At 38.4% G+C, this 20,029-nt stretch overlaps 1 protein-coding gene across 1 annotated transcript in view; it reads left to right on the top strand.

Moving 5' to 3' along the window:
• Positions 1-20,029, top strand: part of GPR63 (G protein-coupled receptor 63) — a 62,537-nt gene that overhangs the window by 22,190 nt on the left and 20,318 nt on the right. The window contains exons 6-7 of the mRNA XM_064412731.1: positions 1,110-7,781; positions 10,801-15,163. Of these exons, the coding sequence (XP_064268801.1) occupies positions 1,252-2,511 (1,260 nt within the window). The 5' untranslated portion in view covers positions 1,110-1,251 and the 3' untranslated portion in view covers positions 2,512-7,781; positions 10,801-15,163. The remainder of the gene's footprint in view (positions 1-1,109; positions 7,782-10,800; positions 15,164-20,029) is intronic.

The following is a 20,029-nucleotide window of genomic DNA, read 5'->3' as shown; positions in this document are numbered from 1 at the left end:
GGAGGGCTAGAGAGGGACTTTCTACAAGATCATGGCAATGGTGTTCAGCTGAAGGATGATAGATTCACACTAGATATTAGGAAGGAATTCTTTACTGTGAGACTGGTGAGGCAGTGGTACAGGTTGCCTATGGATGTTGTGGATGTCCTATCCCTGGAAATGTTCAAGGCCGGGTTGGATGGGGCTCTGAGCAACATGGTCTGGTGGAAAGTGTTGCTGCTAGAGCAGGAGGGTCAGAACTAGAAGATCTTTACAGGCCCTTCCAGCCCAAACCATTCTATGACTAATGACAAGGGAGGGAGTTCAGCAGGATGTGTAAGTATTAGATTTACAAGGAAAAATAGAGTGCATGGGGTTAAATTATATGGGATACCAAGATGAATTAAAAAAAAATGTGCCCAGACCAGTGCAAGCAGGAAAGCTTACTGCCAGGGGAAGAGTTGTAGTGACCAAAGAAGTGATGGTTTCCTGCACCTGAATGTGTGTCTGCCCCTAAATGAAACAAATTGAAAAAATCATTTATCCTGTGTACAAGTTATTTCATAATAACAACAGGTTAGGATATTTTGCATGTTTTTCCTGAAGTGTCTGATGTGCATGACTGACATGGAGCTAAGAATTCTGTATTGTGTGCAATAACTTGGATAAGTAGGCTTTCAGTGCTTAGGAAGCAGGCAAATAGGCAATATACTGATACCATTTAAGCTATTTTTAAATGTTATTGTAGTTTCTACCTGTAGGCAGTTTCAAACAAAATAAAGAAGTTCGTTCAAAAATTACGAGATTCAAATAGAAATACTTTTTTGATTTATTCGTTCTTAATCAGTAAAGTTTGTTTTCAAACACAAAAGTTCTCCAGCCTTGGTTGTGGTAGAAAAAAAGCAGGGTGAGTTGAGAGTATTGTACAGTATCAGTAGGACTACAGGAGTAGGACCTATGGGAGAAAAGCCAACTCCTGTTTCTGGTGCTTAAGTAAATTGTGTCAGCCTGAAGTATAAACATAATATTGAGGATACTATTCTCATTAAGGAAAGCTGATCAATCATTAGGTTACTGCTGGTTTCAGAGAGTTTTACATTGTGTATTTATATTTCTTTCTTCTTTTTCAGATGGAAATACTGACATGAACTTAAGAACTTTGATGCTTTCAAGCCTTGAATTTTGATTGTTAAATGACCAGTTCAAAATACTGCCTGAACAAGATGAAATGCCTTGAAGACCTTTGGTTCTGCTTTCATTTTTCTTGAAGCAATGGTTTTCTCAGCAATGTTGACGCTGGCCCACTCTGGGACCTCAAATGCTACTTTCATTGTTTATGAAAATGCCTATACGAATTTTACCACTCCCCAGTTCTTACTTCATAGTGGCACAACACAGCCATTGAGCTATAGTTCAGGTGCTGTGCTCACCACTGAGAGAAGTACTTTCCTAGTAAACACCACAGCTATCCTGCCGTCACAAGAAGTTTTCAAGAGCTTGAGTTTGCCACTCCAGATCATTCTTTCTGCTGCTATGATATTTATCTTATTGGTTTCTTTCCTTGGAAACTTCGTTGTCTGCCTGATGGTCTACCAGAAGGCAGCTATGAGATCTGCAATTAATATCCTCTTAGCAAGCCTGGCTTTTGCAGACCTGCTGCTGGCAGTGCTGAACATGCCATTTGCTCTGATAACAATCATTACCACTCAGTGGATTTTTGGGGATATATTTTGCAGAGTTTCTGCCATGTTCTTCTGGCTTTTTGTTGTAGAGGGGGTAGCCATTCTTCTTATCATTAGTATTGACCGATTTCTTATCATAGTTCAGAGGCAAGATAAACTGAACCCCTACCGTGCAAAGATTCTTATTGTGATTTCCTGGGCAGCATCCTTTGTTGTTGCTTTTCCATTATCAGTAGGGAATCCTAATCTGCAGATACCCTCGAGAGCACCTCAGTGTGTTTTTGGCTACTCTACAAGCCCAGGTTACCGAGCCTACGTGATAGTTATCTTGCTAATTGCTTTTTTTATTCCATTCCTGGTCATGCTGTATTCTTTTATGGGCATCCTCAACACTGTCCGCCACAACGCAGTTCGTATCCATAGCCACCCTGATAGCATATGTCTCAGCCAGGCCAGCAAACTTGGTCTCATGAGCCTACAGAGACCTTTTCAGATGAATATTGATATGAGCTTTAAAACTCGTGCCTTCACAACCATCCTGATTTTGTTCCTTGTCTTCATAGTCTGTTGGGCACCATTCACCACTTACAGCCTTATTGCCACGTTCAACAGCCACTTCTACTACAAGCACAACTTTTTTGAGATAAGCACTTGGCTCCTTTGGCTCTGCTACCTCAAGTCTGCACTGAATCCACTGATTTACTACTGGAGGATTAAGAAGTTTCATGATGCATGCTTAGACTTGATGCCCAGATTCTTCAAGTTCTTGCCACAGCTCCCAGGCCATACGAGGCGGCGCATCCGGCCCAGTGCCATCTACGTGTGTGGGGAGCATCGGTCGGTCGTTTGAAACTGCAGTTGTTTGACTATGATTGTTATTTGCTGGGGTAATTTCTTTTTAGGCTTTAGGTTGAATTTTGTTTTGTTTCATATGGCTTTTTCAGTGTGGCCATATCTTATAACTTGATTAAATTTTCAGTAATTTTGTGCAATTGTGCGAAGATAGAGGGAGGGAATGTGATTGCCTATAGTTGGGTTTACTACCAGAATACAATGTAAGCAGAATAACAAATGTTACCTCTAGGATTCCATGGAAATCCATTCCTTTAATGAAAACTATATTTGGAACATCTTGTCAGGTTTATGCTTACTAGGCCTGCAATTTTATCTAATTGTAGGAACTTTTTTTATGCTGCTAAGATACGGTGTATTTAGTTGGTGTAATTTTTTTGAGAACTATTGCTGCTGTCTGCCAGTATATTAGAGCCAAAAAGTCTCATTAGATTATTTCTCTCTAATTTAACGATATTTCAGAAGTTTTCATGGTAACATTAAAAACCTGGTTTTTTAATATTTCCATTAATATTTTTGTGCACTTTATAAAATTTACTATATAGTTTGTTCATTTGAATATTTTGTTCTGTATTGAAGGTGTATTATTATTGCTTATTATTATTTGTTGGTGAATTTCAATGAAAGACCCATGTAAGCTCTAGGAGGGTAATTTATGTTGGTATAACTACATGTACAGTCATAGATTTTCTGGTTTTCTAGCAACTGATCAAAATTACCTGCTCAGTTATCCGGAGAGTTAGAAGGAGAAAACAGAGGAATGAAAGAGAAAGCAAGAAAAATACCATGACCTGAGATTTAGGCTAACACATGGTTTAGAAGAATAGTGTCTATGTTAAAGTTGTTACAGGGTAAAGGGTGACTGTAGTTGTTACTTGAGGCTATTACAAGTTATTCAAACATCATGATAAGCCTGAAAACCTATCTGAAATAGTGATTTTTGGGCCTGCAGTTTATACTGTGTTGGTGTAATGTTGTTTCTGCTTGGAGCTCATATAAGGCTACGTGTGCTGTACACTGCTGAAATCATGCTGTCAGGCATTTGTTGGGATAGGATTAGAAATAGTAGGGTAAACCAGCACACAAATAGCAAATAAACCATAGTTGAGATTAGGATTTAGTCTGCATAGTAATTGCAGGGAGCTAAAGAATTCTTGATGTGTTTTGCAGTTTAAGTATTGGATCAAAACCATAAACAGTCACAGAATCATAAAATGGCTTGGTTTGCAAGGAACCATAAATATCATCCTGCTCCAATCCCCCTGCCATGGGAAGGGACACCTTCCACTAGACCAGGCTATTCAGAGGCCCATTCAATTTGGCCTTGAACTCTTCCAGGGATGGAACCATCCACACTTCTTTGGGAAACCTGTTCCATTGCTTCACCACCCTCACATGGAAAAATTTCTTCCTCTATCTTTTCTAAATTTACTCTCCTTCACCCATTACCCCTTATAACAGTCAGACAGCAGAGTTTGCTGGGGTTGTAAGTTAAATTCCCCTTTTCCCTCTGATACTACTTCACATTGATTTTTTCATTACCTCTTTGTCTCTGTAGTGGCTGCTGCCTCAAGGGTTTACTTACTGTTCTCATCTATTAGGCATCAGCTTCTGTCCCTAAAATGCCAAACCACCTCTCTGATTAATCTCAGGCTGTGTTGGTATCCTCCTGGAATGCAAAGAAACAAGGATTTCCTTGATACAGCAAACCAAACTCAGATACTTTTTTTTTTTTTCAATCAGCTAAATAAATATTTATTGTGAGACAAGTAGAATTAAGACTTAGGTTTGGGTTTTGGAGCCAGATCCCCAGTTGCTCTGGGGCTGGGAAGAATACCTGCAGAATCAGCTTTTTGAGGCTGTGACTATGAGCAGAGGGATTGATGTGCAACAATGAACAACCAGAGCTAGGGTTTGAGCTTCTCTTGCTTCCATCTGTCTTTCAATGCCCCAAAGCATAGGGACCTCTCCGTTGTTGTTGTACCGGAGGAGCCAAAATAATAGCAATTTTATCTGCTTCTGTGTATCCCACAGTACACATGTGTATGAAGGAAATGCCCTATGTGGGTGTCCAGGGACTGTTTGCTTTCTGATGGCAACAAAGTGTTCAAACTCCAGATTTTTTTTAAAGGTCTTGAATAAAGAACTAATTTAAGCTAAGTTAGCTCTGTTCTTCTCATTCACAGCTATTGGTAAAACTGTTGTTATTTAAATTTTAGGAGCATACAAGGAACAATTTTGAATTCAGTAATTTCATTTAAAAAAAAAGCTGCCAGCTGAGACTGTGGATTATGTGTAAAGGCACCTGGCAGTGGTGATGTTATTGATCGCCATGCTTTCCCTTTCTTGGCAGTTTTACTGATGATGGTATAGATTTCTCTGATCTAAAGGAGTTCCATTATAAAGCAGAGTGCTTTAGTGTGTCTTGGCAGTAAAGCTTTTATTTTTCAATTACATTTACATTGATAGCACAAGTTCATGACCTGGTTAGTATAAATTTTCGGTTTCAAAGCTGTCATACCTGTTTATCTCTGAAAGCAGCAAAACTGTGGTTAGAGTTATTGTGACAGAGTGAGAATGTACATTGTCTAAATGGTAGGAACAGGTATTTTTGCTGTCTTCCAGCTCTACGATGCAAGAGATTTGAATGTTGTAAAACACAGTAATTCAAGAAAGAAAGAAGATGAGCAATACAGGACAATTAATGAAATTACATTCCTGAAGGAGGAGGGGAAAGCATTTGTGGGATTTTTGTGGTCTCTGATATGTACTGAATGTCAAGTATAAATTGCAAACATCAGACAGTTAATTTGTCTTGATAATTAAGCACTTGTTTACACTGACTGTAACAAGGTTTCTGGTCAAAGCTGCATCTACTGATCCTTGGAGAAAAGAAACCTAATTGTGTGTCCCAAATTCAGAGGTGATTTCCATAGTGATACAGTATTCACACTTGCCAGGTTTTTTGAGGTGATCAAAGCATATAGCGAACAAAAGGGTGTTCAAAAAAAGAAACAAGGTGTGGTGTAGAAGTATCCCCAGGGTAATTATGTGTTTACAGAATCATTTGAGCTATTGTGTCTATGTACTGTCTTGAGAGCAGTGCCTTGATAATTACAGCTGAAGTCCTAGGACCAAGTTGAAGACCTCTGAACTGCTCAGTCTTGCTGTCTGTGATCCTGCCAAGAATCCTGCATAACCTCGCTGAGATTTGTAATGTTAAAACACATACATATTGGCAGAAATGGGTCTCCTGAGGCAATTTAATGGTCTTGACCAAGACCAAGGAATTTAAAAACTCAGACTGATCCTTCTTGACTTTAAAGAGAAATTTTCATTTTCTTCCTCTCCAGAGATGATAGTCATTACTAATCTGTATTTCCTCATGTTCTATTTTCAGACATCTTTAGTATGGAGGATTTAAATGAATGTATTTTGAAGTATGTTGCAGTTTAATTCATTCAGTCAAAGCATGCTGCTTACACAGGTCTCAATTGTACAAATCTATTGCTGAAATGATTCTTTTGTACTCAAAATTGTGTATTTTTGACATTTCTTGTTACTTATGTAAAAATATTTCTGTATATAGAGAAGAAAACTGTTTTGCCTCTTATTGATTTCTGTCACTAATTTTTTTTTACTTGTATGCTTAATGCTTTTATATTTTATTTTGGGCATATGCATAAATAACTGTGAGATTTCAGTGATCTTTCTGAATATGTTTGAGATTTTTAATTCTTAAATCATTCAACAAAGCCCTCCTTGAAAGAGATTTTAATTTATTTTAGAGGGAAAACTAAAAATGCAGGGCACAAGTTTGTTGTGGTTGGAATGGTGAGAAATATCCTAAGTCCGGTTTTCCAGGAGCCACTACTTTGCCATTATTTGAACTGGTTAAATTTTTTTTTTGGCTAGTCATTTTTTGATGTGGAGAAATCTTGAATTATTGTTTTAAAGAAAGTTGTTAAGTAGAATTGCATTGTCTTTTCTGTATATAATACACCCATGAAAATACCTGAGAAACAACAACAACAAAAAAAGGAGAAAATAAACATAAACATTCTCAAAAATATAGCAAAAGTCTTTAGAATTGACTCTCTTGCTAGTACATGAACTTGTTCCTTGTATTTAATGCCCGCCTGCATAGTTTCAAACACTTCTTTTATCTGTCTATGAAATAACCAGGATTGCCTGATATAGGAGATTTTGTTTAAGCCAAAATGTTTCTAGTATAAAGCATTTGCAGAATGCTCTTTGCTGAGGCACTGCAGTAAAGACATGTCAAAATATGTAGAGCAATTGGAATAGTATCCAGCAAGCAGAGAGAGAGCCTAATAAGAAAGTAACTTTCCTAAAATACTACCTGAATTGGGTGTCCCACCTTTTAGCTTGCACTAAGTAATTATGATCATGTTGCTGTGTAATAAATAAAGCAGGCAGTAGTACTGCAGGGCATGATTCATATCAACACAAGACAGTGACCTTTATGACTCAAGTGCTGCATGTCTGTATGTGATGGATTATTCCACATATTAATAGAGTGAAAAAAGCATCTCAGCTCTTTTGGGGAAAACTTTCAGCTTGACGATGACTTAGCAGAAATGCTGCTGGAGTAATTTCTCTAAGTGATAAAGACATGTCCCCAAAGAGTGCCTGAGTGGGGAGAGATATTTCTGGTTGCTTGAAAATGGCTGTGCTCAGCTGCTGACGTGCCTCATTCTGAGACTCCATATCTCTGCAACAGCCCTTTTTCCTCCCTCATTCTCTCCTGCTGCCTCCATCCCCCCAAGGCAGCTACTTCTGCACCACTGTGTTGCAGGAGGTAGGTACAGTGGTGACGGAGGAGGTGGAGGTCCCTGGGCAGGCTGTGGAGGCAGCAAACCTCTCACCCTGTGCCACTCTTTCCTGTCTTTGAGTTCAGGTTGGACCATCAATGACAGGCTGAGGATGAGTTTTATCACCTCTGGTTTTAACATTGTGCCAGGATAGGAGAGGTGTTACAGGAGCACATATGTTTGCCTCTAGTGCTAGTGCAGGATCCTTGTTTTATCCCCAGTAGTGCTAGAAATTTTATTCTACCTCATCTTTCAGCAACTGAGCTTCATCTATCTTCAGCCAGTTCACGACTGAATAAGAATCCCTGAGCTGACCAGTGTCTCTATGAGTGTTCTGGGCACAGGATCTGCCAGTGAGCTTCCAGCGTAACAAAACTTCCTGCAGCTTCCTCTCAAAACAAAATGGCATACATGGAGACAACTCTGCTCAGATGTAAGTGGTAAAATAGTCATAAGTCAGTGGCTGCACTGTATGGTGGAGGAAAATGTAAATTGTAATGGGACTTAAGTGCCCCTTACAGAGACGGTGTTAGTTTTTAAAATTGATGTATGGGTATTTATGCACAGACTCTTGGGTTGTGTTGTTCTGCCTCATTGTGTGACAGTGAGTGCAGCTCGATACCAAATCATTACAGTACTGCTGGTAGGTAACATAGTGTTCATAAATACTTGTTCCTGGCTTATATTATTATCCTGACTACGTAACCAGCTTTGCCAATGTGCAGGCACAGAACATAGCAATAATGAGATATACTCCTCATTTAATCGGTGCTCTGCCTTCAATAGGTTACTGCAGTCCAAACCTCTGTGGTTGACCTGAAATAAAATTAAGCCTTTTTGCCATCATGAGTAGAAATTCCACTAACATTTCCCTGTCTTTTGAAAGAGAAGGTCTTGTGAAATAAATGACAGTTCCTCCAAGAGTCAGTTAATCTGGACTCCAGAGGGGATGTAATCACAGCTGTAATAAATTTAACAATATCCTCCTTTGATTTATTTGGCTTAGGCTCTGTGTCAAAGACAAAGGGAAGTTTTTGGTGGCTGAGGGTATTATCTGAACCCCCAGGATAGCAAGAGGGAGCCACTGAAGCCTATGTTAAAACCTCAGTGCTATAGTTTGAACCCCGCTGTTCTTTCGGTAACAGTGTTTTTTTCTGTAAAAGTAATTACTTTCAAAGGAAGAGAGATGAAATGGCATCTCTTACATCATTTCTTGCTTCCTTATTGACACTTTAACTGAGAATACTAATTTTGAATTTGGTTCCCTGGACTTGGGTTTGTTTCCCTTCCTCACTGAAGGGGAATTGAAGCTGTCATTTATCAGCCTGTGTTCTGCATCTGATCTGGAGGAGAGAATCGGTTCCATCAGCCCCTCCTGTGAACTCCTTCACACTTAACACTCCTTGGGCTGCAGAGAAAGGGTGAGTGTGGGAAGGCAGTGGGAGGATGTGCTCCAGCCACTGTTTGGTACCAGATGATGTAGAGTTTCGTAGTTTGGCTGTCAGGAGAGCAGCAGTGAAAGCCAGGCTCTCTCCATCAGTGCAGTAACTACCCCAGCCCAGGTGTCTCCCTTCTGCTGAATATTTAATTACTCTTTAGAAGTGAAACAGCTTTTACAGAGGTGAGGGAGGGTGCCCTTCTGTTCCTAACTGAGATTAGATAGTAATCCACTGATTCAAGATGTGAGGAGAGACTGTTGAAAGTCCCCTGGGATCCTGAGAACAACTGAAACCACATCTCCTTCCTAATATTTTCACTACTGAATTATTAGGTTAAGGGAGTGGTCTACCAAGACTTTCTGTTTCATGTATGGGCTTTTTTTTGCAGCCTAAGCTGCTGGTTGAGCTCTGAAAATGCCTACGGCTGGATCTTCTCTGTGGCACAGATAATGTAAAGCCTGTTTTGTAAATTCTACTTTGGGATGGGCATGGCTTACTGCCATCAGTGCTGCAGCACTTCAGGACATATGCAGAAGCAGGTATATATGATGAGATACACACATCTCTGATACTTCAGCTATCTGTAGCATAGATAGCTCCACCAATCACTTGAGGCTCTTTTGCAGCCAGTGGAGATTAGTGGATGCTTTCAAGTTTTTAGCAGCTCCTCTGGAAGGCTACCTTCCAAAAGGAGTGAGAAAAACAGCATGAAAAAGCCCTAAACAATATTTTTTTTTATTTCTGGTGACGACTCCACTGGAAAAAAGATTGGGCATTATAAAACTTGATTCACTTCCTCCAGTGCTTCTTTGTAGATGAGATGCAATTCCTGTACTTCTAACCATGACATGGATTTTCTCCTGAAAAATTAAATTGGGCTCAGTTTGGTCCAATTTTTCAGAAGGAATTAGAGCCCTTTGCTTCTATGTGAGACCCCCTACAATGAGAGTTAGTATTGTTAAACTAGAATGCATTGCCCTTGTACCTTTAATTACTTGGTTGTTGATTTTGTGTTCCAATATAAACAAGTTTTTTTAAGTCACTTCTAAAATTGCCCAGCTTTCTAGCATGAGTTTTTAAAGTTCTGCCAATTATTCCATTTCTGTTATGTCAAATTTAGAAATCCAGAAGACATCACTGCATAGGCTGAGCTGCTCTAATATCTATTTTGTTAGACTAGATAGAGGGAACAATGGAAGATTTGTAAGACTAAATTTAGGTAAGAACGAAGCCCAGGGACTCTCTTGAGGGGACTTGACTTTGCAGCCTACTAATTTGGGCAAGTCAGAATCCTTGAAGACAGCCCTAACTGCCCATTTGATTTCAGCTTTTGTTTGGGTATTATGTGATGTGAAATGCAGAAGCAGTCCTGTAAATGTCAGTGGGAGGTGAAGCTTTACAGGTCCTGATCTCCAAGCACCAGCATCTCATTCATTCTTGTTCCCCTCATTCTGTCCCCATGAAGTTTTGTGGCCTCTTTCAGTGTGCTGAGCCTCCCAGGTAAGTGGTGGGAGAGGCACTTGGATGTCACTTTGCCTCTTCAGCAGCACATGCTGAACCAATCCTTTTCCATGCATCTGTGTTTTAAAGGAGATGAGTTCTTTATTGTTAGATCCCTGCCTTCCTCCATATGAACTGGAAATGTAGGGTTTCAGGTAGGTGCTGTGGGGGATGGAAACCAGGACTTCAGGAGGAAGGTGTCAGTCCTGCCAAGTAGTCCTACTGAATGGCTGCACCTGGACAACCTGAGACAGCCTGCAGGGGTGGCTGACGTCTTCACTCACAAGGCAGCAGGTGTAGGTCCCTACCTCTGACCCTCTCAGGAGGAGGCTGCAGCAATTCTGGTGCCCTTCTGGTCCTTAATGCCATCTTTATCACACAACAGGAGACTTTTTTGAAACTAAAGCAGATCTTCAAGAAGAAAGAAAATTTCTAAAAGTATTTTATATTGAGATAATTTGAGAGGTGCTTTTGTTAGCACAATAATTAATTCATGTGATTGGTATTACACAGGAGGCCAGACTACATGACTGTAATAACTTTTTCTGGCTGTATTCTATATGAGATCCTGATTCCACTTACATGAAACTTAATTTTATTAGAGCCATTGTCAAGGTAAGTCTGATTATTGATAGAAACAATCTCAAACATAATGTAAAGAGGACAAAGAAATTGCACTTTCAAGAGGCTAATTCATCCACCATCCAACACTGGTGGCACTTGATTCTGGAAAGTTTACTTTTCTAATCAACTTTCTCAGAGGAATTCATTAACTGAAAACCTGTGACTAATGAAAGATGTTTTGTTCTTTTGAAGTCCAAGCTAATTTCCATGAAGGTTACTATTACTAAGCAACAGATTCTGCAGAATGTCTCCTGGGGGGCTGAAACTGTTATATGTACAAAGAGTAAAACAAAACAGTGCAGAAAATGATGAAATACTATCCCCAGACACAGAGGCCACAAATAGTCCATGGCCAGGGCCTGTTTTGGAGTCTCCTTCCTTGAAAGCTGTTTTTTGACTAATGGGAAAGCTCCTGCAAGAGCAAAAAAGCAGCATGAACCATTATCACCATCTGTGGTGAACGTAATGCAAGGTTCAGCCTGTACTCAAATGTAGAGGTAAACCAGGGGAAAAAAGAACTAGTCCCAAATATATTTCATCATCCATAATTCTTTGGAGAAAAGCAATCACCTGTAATATACTTCAGTGATATTAAAAGAGGAATGGTTATTCCAGCTGTGAGAGCAGAGGGAAATTAAATGCAGGAGTGCTTTCTTGAGTCACAAAAGATGGTGTCATCTTCTGTGCAGCTTTGTGTCAAAGTAGAAATATGTATTTGATGCTTGCTAAAGTAAAAAAAAAAAGCACACCTGCATAGTCAGCTTTTTGAGGATAGAGGTTTCATTCTGCCCTCTTAATTTGCCTTTATCCACCGGCTTAGCTAAATACAAAGTACAAATGATAAAAAAAACCTCCAAACCCCTTGATTACTTCCAATAACCTTTCAAATGTTTGAGTGAGCTCCTTTGGTCTTGGTCTTTTCTTTCTCATGTTCAGTTTGGGTGATTCTGTAAGTGGTGTAGTTTTCTGGTGTAGAATTTGCATAAGGTGAATTTCAATATTTGTTAAGTAGAATTAATGTAAATTAATTAATTTACAATATCATGCGTAATTTACAATATACATGTACCACTAATCATGGTACATGTAGGATATGTACAATCTGGAAATAAGTAAAATATTCTAAATATTTGAGTTAAAACTGTCTCTCCAAAGATAAGAACAGAATATACAAAGCAGTTGAGAAATAAAAGTGTTTTCTAACTGCTCTGACCATTACATTCACAGTTTCTTTTCAAAATATATCTTCTGACACCATGAAATAAAGATTTATTATAATCCAAAGTTTTATGAAGTGGCTAGTGAGGCACAAAATAACTAATTTTTAGAGAAATGAAGTAAACAACCTCTAGCTAGATGCTTCCTTGTCCCCGGAGGTACTGAGGCTCAGCAGGTGTCTACATTTCCAAGCTATGTGAAGTAGGTTCTTCGGACATTTCTAGGAGTACCTGTGTCCTCATCTGGCTGTGATGGAGCTGCTTAAGTCACACCAAAGCCCTGCCAGTGCCCAGGCATTTAATGTAATTCCTGCCTGCAAAGGTGGTACAGTTATCTCATGCCCACTCTTTTCCTCAAGAACCCAGGACTTTATTAAAACACACATATTCATTACACAAGGACTTAAATACAGGTCTCCTTCCACAGAAAGCCCCTGCAGCCATCATACCTGGTAGCAACAACAGGTTTTGGGCTTAATGACTATCTCTGCACAGTTTAGTATTGTCCCAGGAATACTCTGCAGATTATGTTTGGCTGTTCTGGGAGATACCTTATCACATGAGAATGATCTCACTGCTCAAACAGGTAAATAAATTGAAAATAGAATTGGACTGACCTGAAGCTGTAGATAAGGGTTATGCTCAACTTCAGGTCTATTCTCATTTCAGACCTGAAATGGCTCACACCTTTTCCAGAACATTCTATATCTTGTTTTGCATGATGGACTTTTTCCAGATGTCTGATTCTGAATGTTAAACCTTACTCAGTTTAAAGGGATTGAGATTTTAGAAAGGGCAATCTGTTTCCCCGTGACTTCTCTGTGAGAGTAGATGAAGTAAAAATAATCAGGGACAAAATGCTTGGGAATCTGAACCCATTATATCTCTCCCACCCTGATCTATGTAGAAATTTTGCAGTTCAGTTTAAAGATCACCACTGTCTCTGCTTCTGTTATGTATATCGAGTGACTGGATGGCTTTTAAAATGAATGTGCAGTTAGACATAGGTTCTCTTTAATTGCATCTCTGTTTTGTGTTGTTGGCTGTAAATCATTTAAGCAAGGGTATAGAATAAATAAGTTGTGGGAAGTCTCATTAACTGATTACAATAAGTATACCTTTCAGTCTTACAGCAGTAAAGATTTTGTGGTGTTCCCACAGGTCAATTGCATATCTGGAATGATGCTTATATTTTATAAAAATGTTGAGAAAATTAATGGTTTTCAAAATTTTGATACTAGCACTACTTTAAAATTGATGTTAGAGTGACATAGAGCAGTTATTGTTTTTACTGGCTTCGGTACATTTTGTTATATCCAAAACTATAAGGAACAAAGAGAAATATGTAGTTAATGTAGGGGGAAGTGCATAAGTATACATAATCTGTAAACTGGGAAACAAGAATTCCTTAGTTTTGCTGCTGGAGGAGTAATTATTCTCAAGAATAATTTGGCATGGAAAATTTTGGGTTATGTTTCTGCAGTAGGTCCTAGTTTTCTGAATTTGGCAGATGCCAGTATAAAAGGTATGGCACTCTCCAGAACTAAATAATTTTTTGGATGAGTGTACATAGAGCATGGTACTAATAACACCAAGATTGTGAGCTCAATCCTCATATCAGCCATTCATTTAAGAGTCGGACTTGGTGATCCTTGTGGATGCCTTTCAAATCACAATTGTCTGTGGTCTAGATTGAGTGTGTATGTGTACTTGCATATCGTTGTCGTCAGTGTCATCACTGTCATTTGTGTTTACAGACTTACCTACACTAAGCTCCATAAAATGAATCCTATAATTTAGAATTGGTCTTCAAAGATAGATACAGCCACAGTGGGAAAGGGAGAGCTCTACTGCTACACATTTCTTACTGCATTTTGAATATGTAAAAATAATGATATTGCTATAGTCTTTTGTATTGGCCTCCTTCCCAGCTGGAGAGGAAAATGATAAAGCCATCATTCATGGTGATGGAAAAATGCATGTCTTGCCCTAGGAAGGTGATGTCATTTTCAAATGACCTGATTTGCAAAACTCAAGGTATTTTAGGATGGAAGGTAAAGAGCCTGAATCATCACATCCTATCAATTGCTATTACATAATATCATGATATCATGATATATCATCAAATCATGATCACTGTGCTTGGACCCCCTAGAACCAATCTGCTGATTGAGACCTGCCCTAGACAGAGGGACTAAAAGCAAATATGCTGAAAATATAAACCTGACTGAATATTTCTGACATGGAAGTATGACTCTTGTAAAGCAAAAAAACCTGGTATTTGTAATATATTGATTACCTATATATCACTTTTCTTCTCCAGACTTAGCATAAAAATGTCTTAGTGAACAAGTCTCTTAACATCAAATTTTGACTTTTTTTTTTTTTTTTTTTTTTCCAATGAACTTATCTAGCAGTGCTATTTTAATTTAACTCATTTCCAGTCAGGAATATTTAATCATAGGCATTGTGCCTCAAACAATAAGATACCCTGCTGAACTCAGAGTGCAGTAGAAAACTTTGGTTTAAAAGTGTGGGAAATAGTAAAATATGCATAGTAAAATCTGTGCTTTTATTGCTTTTTTGAACATTTCATTCAATACTAAGAATGCAACCACTCCTGACAAATGCAGAGTAAGTGCAATTATGGCTTAGGTAGTAATGTGCTTGAACTTCTGGAAAAATAAAATTTTTCTAAATATGCCTGTCAGAACATGCTTTTGCCCAGAGTTTCCCGCTGTTCCCTGATATTCCCCTGCATTTGAGGAATTAGTTTAAACATGTTTGTGGATAGATAGAAGGTAGGAGACTAGAGATAGTGGTGAAAGTAATCTCACCCCTAAAGATTTACAGCTGTGCCAATTATCAAGCATTAAGAACAAGCCTGCCCTTAATAGGCCACAGCTGGATCCAATTAAGAGGGGTATTATAAAAGAGCAGGTTGGCTGGTCGAAATGTCAGATGGAGTTTGTTGGCTGTGCAGAGGAGAAAAAGTCAGTGCTGTGAGGAGCTGCCCATGAGAAACCACTGAGAAGGTACGAAACTTTTGCAATAAGATGGCAACACATGTTTGCCAGAAATTGGGATTATAGTCTTTCAACAGAATATCAAAAACAACAAATGCATGACTTTTTAATGTCTCAGATATTTCCTTGCCACCAGGACTAGTATAACACAAGGAGTGTGATAGCCCCACTCCTGTCCCAGGAAAAGTTACGTGTGGAATGAAACCTCTTCCTGCTGAAGAAATAATTCAAGCCATACACTGCTATGAAATATCCTCGTGTGAACCTAATACAGAGGATGCTTCATTTTGGGAATAAGGGTCTATTAACTTTCAGTTCCTGTGTACTGTATGCTGAAATACTTTGTTTATAAAAAGGCCCTCTAGCTCCAGTAGGGATTAGGAGCTATTGGGAAACATCCACTATTGTTAAACCTGCAGGGGCTGTATATTCAGTTATACCACTGTGAAACATTCATTTGACAAGGCAGGGACTTGAACTTGGATTTTTTTTCTTCAGTTAGTGTAGGTTGGTGGGTTTTTCAGACAGGCTGGATGTTGCTTGAAGTTGTTGGTGCCAGTGTCTTGGACCAGCATGATTTTGTGCTGGTTTTTATGTCTTACAGTGAAATGCACATTGCATTAAGAGGTTTGTATTTGAAAGTTAATAATAGGACTCATTATGGTTTCCTGAACTGTGTGCCTCCTTTCCATAATAGCAATGTGAGAAATAAAAGAAATAGTAAAATGTTACTTTGTTACTGAATTTATCTGCTCAGTACATGTCTTTTAACCGCATTTACTTTGAATTTTGTCAAGAATGAACTGCAACTATTTTCCAGCTCTGAAAGGCAATGTAGGTCTAGGAGAGTGAGGCAAATTAATGAAACTTTAGTGGGGGGTTTTTTTGCGTGTGTGTGGGTTTTTTTTTTTTAAATTTCTGGATTCTGGGAAATATCAGATAGTTAATGTACTACAGATTCATTTTACCTAACTTTCAGCACTAAAACATTAGGCATCTAATCTAAACAACTCCCATGTGCTCTCTAGGTGTCTTCAGGTGGTGAATCATTCCTTCTATCCAAGAAAGTTATTTTAGGAGGATGAGTCATTATTCAGAAATGTCCACCTGCTTCCAATGACTCTTGAGCAGGGCAAGCTTAAACTGGGGGGGATTAACTTTTGCATCTCCAAAGTGTGGTAAAATGAAGTGAAGAGTTTGGTTCTCTTAATCTGTGACTTGTTTTATTACCGTGTTTGTTTCAAAAAGAGAGAAGCACAGAATTGCACCGTGATTATCCTGTGGTACTTAATGAATAGTTTTACTGAATCAAGTCCTCTGTGAGCAGGCAAAAGAGGTACCTGATATAGCATTCCCACTGTCTCTTGAATATATACAATAGTCCCCTCTGCTCAGAGGTATAAAGAGGCAATAAATTGCTTTAGTTCAAATTGTGACTGGCCAGTGTTGTCTCATTGTGGTTTTTTTCTTGCTTCTGTGTCAGCAGCAGAAATAATGAGCACCTTGTTTTTCTCCTGTATGACATTACTTAAAGCTTGCAAATGACCCCTCAAATTTTTAGGTGAGAGTTCTCAGGCTCTTCAGTGTGATTATTATGACAGGCCATGCACTCAGCCTTACCCTTTTTTCAGGAGTCATCATATTTTACTTTCTTACAGTAACTCAATCCATAATTTTCCTGTAGCTAACTTACTGTATCATTCCTTAAGATTTTGAATTTTAGTTGCTAAAAAAATAAGTCAAAACTTCTGTTATGGCAGATATTTCAGCATTATAAAATAACAAAGATGTTGCTACTGTCATGTTCTGTATCTAATTGTATCACTAACTGTATTGTTAGTGACATTTAGTTAGGTTGTTTTATACCACTCACTGTTATGGTGCAGTTATGTGATGTTGTTTTAATTTTTTTTGTTAACTATCAATATAAAGTACCACACAGAGGAAAACTTGTCTAGAAGTTTCACTCAGCTCCAAGCTGTGTCCAGCAGCATTTCTCTCTTTCATCCACTCTCTCTTGTGATATTTTTAATATCTTCAGCAAATCAGTCTTTCAATTCCATCTACAGAGAATTGTCCTCACAATGCGGGACCTAAATATAGCTACAACACAGCTTGTGATGTACTGTGGCACAAGAGTACCATAATAGTTACTGTAATGTACTCTGGGACCGTGGTGCACAGCCCAGGTTACTTTAACCTAGTGCTGTCTTAAATAGGAAGGAAAAAGACTGTCCAGTGTCACAGTGGAGAGTGTTATTCCCAGCAAGTGTGTGTGGTAAGCAAGATGAGTTTCCAAGAACTCCTTTTAAACTTTAGCAAGGTGCTATCACCACATTTGCAGACACATCAGAAGGGTTTCCTGCCAGGTCTGTCCAGGGCACTGAATAGTTCTTCATATGTTGATTAGAGGTCAAAATGGGGGTCAGTGACTAGGCAGGAGCTTCTTCTTTGCTAGAGATGCTGAAGGCCTAACTGAAGTTTTAGCTCATGCAAGAACGGGTATATTTATTTGAGAAATGTGCAAGCTGCAAAAAGTCAATTTTTTTGAAAGCTACTTGTGCACAAGGAGGCAGTTTCTGATCTGTCAGTGTAGCTTTACTGTCTGAGCAAAGGTAAGTGTGAAAAGACAGAAATGGAGATTATATTATGGTTGCCCTGCTTTATGGGAGAATGTTTCTGTGGGCACAATCCTATTAGTGAGTGTCAGCCATGGGGACGTGCAGACAAACCCATTTGCCAGATATTGCTGCATGACTCCCACTAAAGCCAACAAAGTCACACTGCAGGAATGCAGTGAGGAAAGTTTCTTAATTCCAGACATTACCATTTTAACCTCATTTACTACACTGTGTCATGGCATACATTTATATTGGTCATAGTCTCATCAGGAAATGGTGACTGTGTTTCTAACACTCAGGCTCAACAGAGTTTAATAAATTTTTAATGAATTGTATTGGATATGTTTCATGGTTTCAAAGTAGATTTCTGAAGCTATCAAATAAGAGGTGGGCCTTCCAAATGTAACATCAATTTATTTTTAATACTAATTTCATATATAGATTGTGTAGCCAAGTAGAAAATACAGCAGTGAACTTGAGATGCACTCATTTACTACAAACACATTTATTTCTTCACATTTAGAAATGCCATTGCCTTTGAGAGAGCTTGAAATTTGCAGAAGTGAAACAAAACTCTAATTAGGATTATAGATCTGAAAATATATGAATAGTTTAAATTAGAGGCATCAAAGACCAACATAAGGAGGGTTTTCAGCAACCACTAATGTTCTCAGAAACTGATAGTGAGTTCCAACTACTCTTACCAGAAAAATCCTAAAATGGAATTTTCATAGGGTTTTTCCCAGACCTTGATATGGGCAACAGAATCAACTGATATTGTTTCCACCCTTTAATATGTTTCTACTAAGAAACAGACTTATCACGAGCTTTTGCTGGAGAGTGAGAATGACCACAGGTTCTTTAGCTGCACTCCAAGGTCTCTCAACTTTATTTCACTTGTGATCTCCATTGAACATGAGAGTGCAGAGTCTCATACGAGATTTCATATGCTCATGAAGCCATTTGAGACCCAGAGTGGATTGGTTTGAAGATTGTTGTAACCTCAACCCTCTGTAGCTTTGATCTGTGCACGGCAAAACTGGATGTTTTAAGAACATTCAAAACTTCTTATAATATCCCACAGGTATCTTGTCTTATAATTAGAGAACTGGATATTGGGGAAGGAATGTTGTTTGGAGGTTTTTTCCTACATATTCAATATACTGTGGCATCATAGGATGCTTTTCTAAAATATGATGCCTTAAAGCAGATTGCCCAGCAGTTAAACAATGGTCAGAGTGTTTACACTGATCTGCCAAACAATGACTTAAACACTATTGTAGATAAGCATTATTTTTTCCAAAAGTGTTAGGTAGTTCTCTAGGGAGATTTTTTCAGAAGAAATATTAGGTAGGGCTCCAAGGAGATTTTCTAGTCTTTCGAGAGCTGCCAAACAGGAAACAAATTTCATTCTATATTAAACCTGAATACATTACTGTCAAAGTGGTTATTACTGGTTTACCTCGGTGTACTTCTGAGTAGAAATTGGCACTATAGATTCTGTCTGGGTGGGTGCTAAAGATGAACAGATGGATGCTTTTGGCCACATTTTATCTTAAGCAGTGAATGAAATGGTAATGACGTATTTAAGTACGGCAATTTCTGTAACTGAAAGTCTCAGAAGCAAAAAATGTTAAATCAGTGCATATGTCTTCCTAATTTATAAGCTATCCTGGTCTGCCTCAGGATGATTGAACTTTTCTGCTTTACATGCTAGTCTAAATTTACTTGTTTTTAATATCCCCATCTAGGTTAGACTTGGAAAGCAATAATTATTCCTCTGCTTGAAGCCACAGGCTGTGTTTGTCATTATGCTGGAGTGATTTATCTCCCTTAGATTAAACTGAATATTTTGGGTGAACACTGGATTGTCCAAATCATATAAAAAGCAATCACATAGTCCTGAAAATTGGTGGGGGGGGGTTGTATTGCTTTTGTATGTTTAGTTGGTTGACTTTTTATTTTTTGTTTGTTGGGTTTTTTAAAACAGCAAGTGGGAGTACAGGACTTCCCAATGTGGGAATAAGAAATACAAATGCTGCTTTGGTAGGGAAACACTAAGTAAAATTTGCAGAATGGCTGTGTGACTTTAAAGTGGAAGGAACTTTTCTCTCTTAGGATCAAGATTAGACCTAAAAGATTTTCAATGCCTCATTGGTTTATTTAATTTTAGAGTTGTATTTTAATAAAGCAAATTAATGATAAAACTGCAAATTTACAGTCTGTTATACTTTTCTTTAAAATTGAGTTAATT

This window comes from Passer domesticus, chromosome 3 (assembly GCF_036417665.1).
Source record: "Passer domesticus isolate bPasDom1 chromosome 3, bPasDom1.hap1, whole genome shotgun sequence".
In the NCBI taxonomy this organism is placed as follows: domain Eukaryota; kingdom Metazoa; phylum Chordata; class Aves; order Passeriformes; family Passeridae; genus Passer; species Passer domesticus.
Note: the sequence above shows the minus strand (reverse complement) of the source record. Positions and strands in the feature narration are given on the sequence as shown.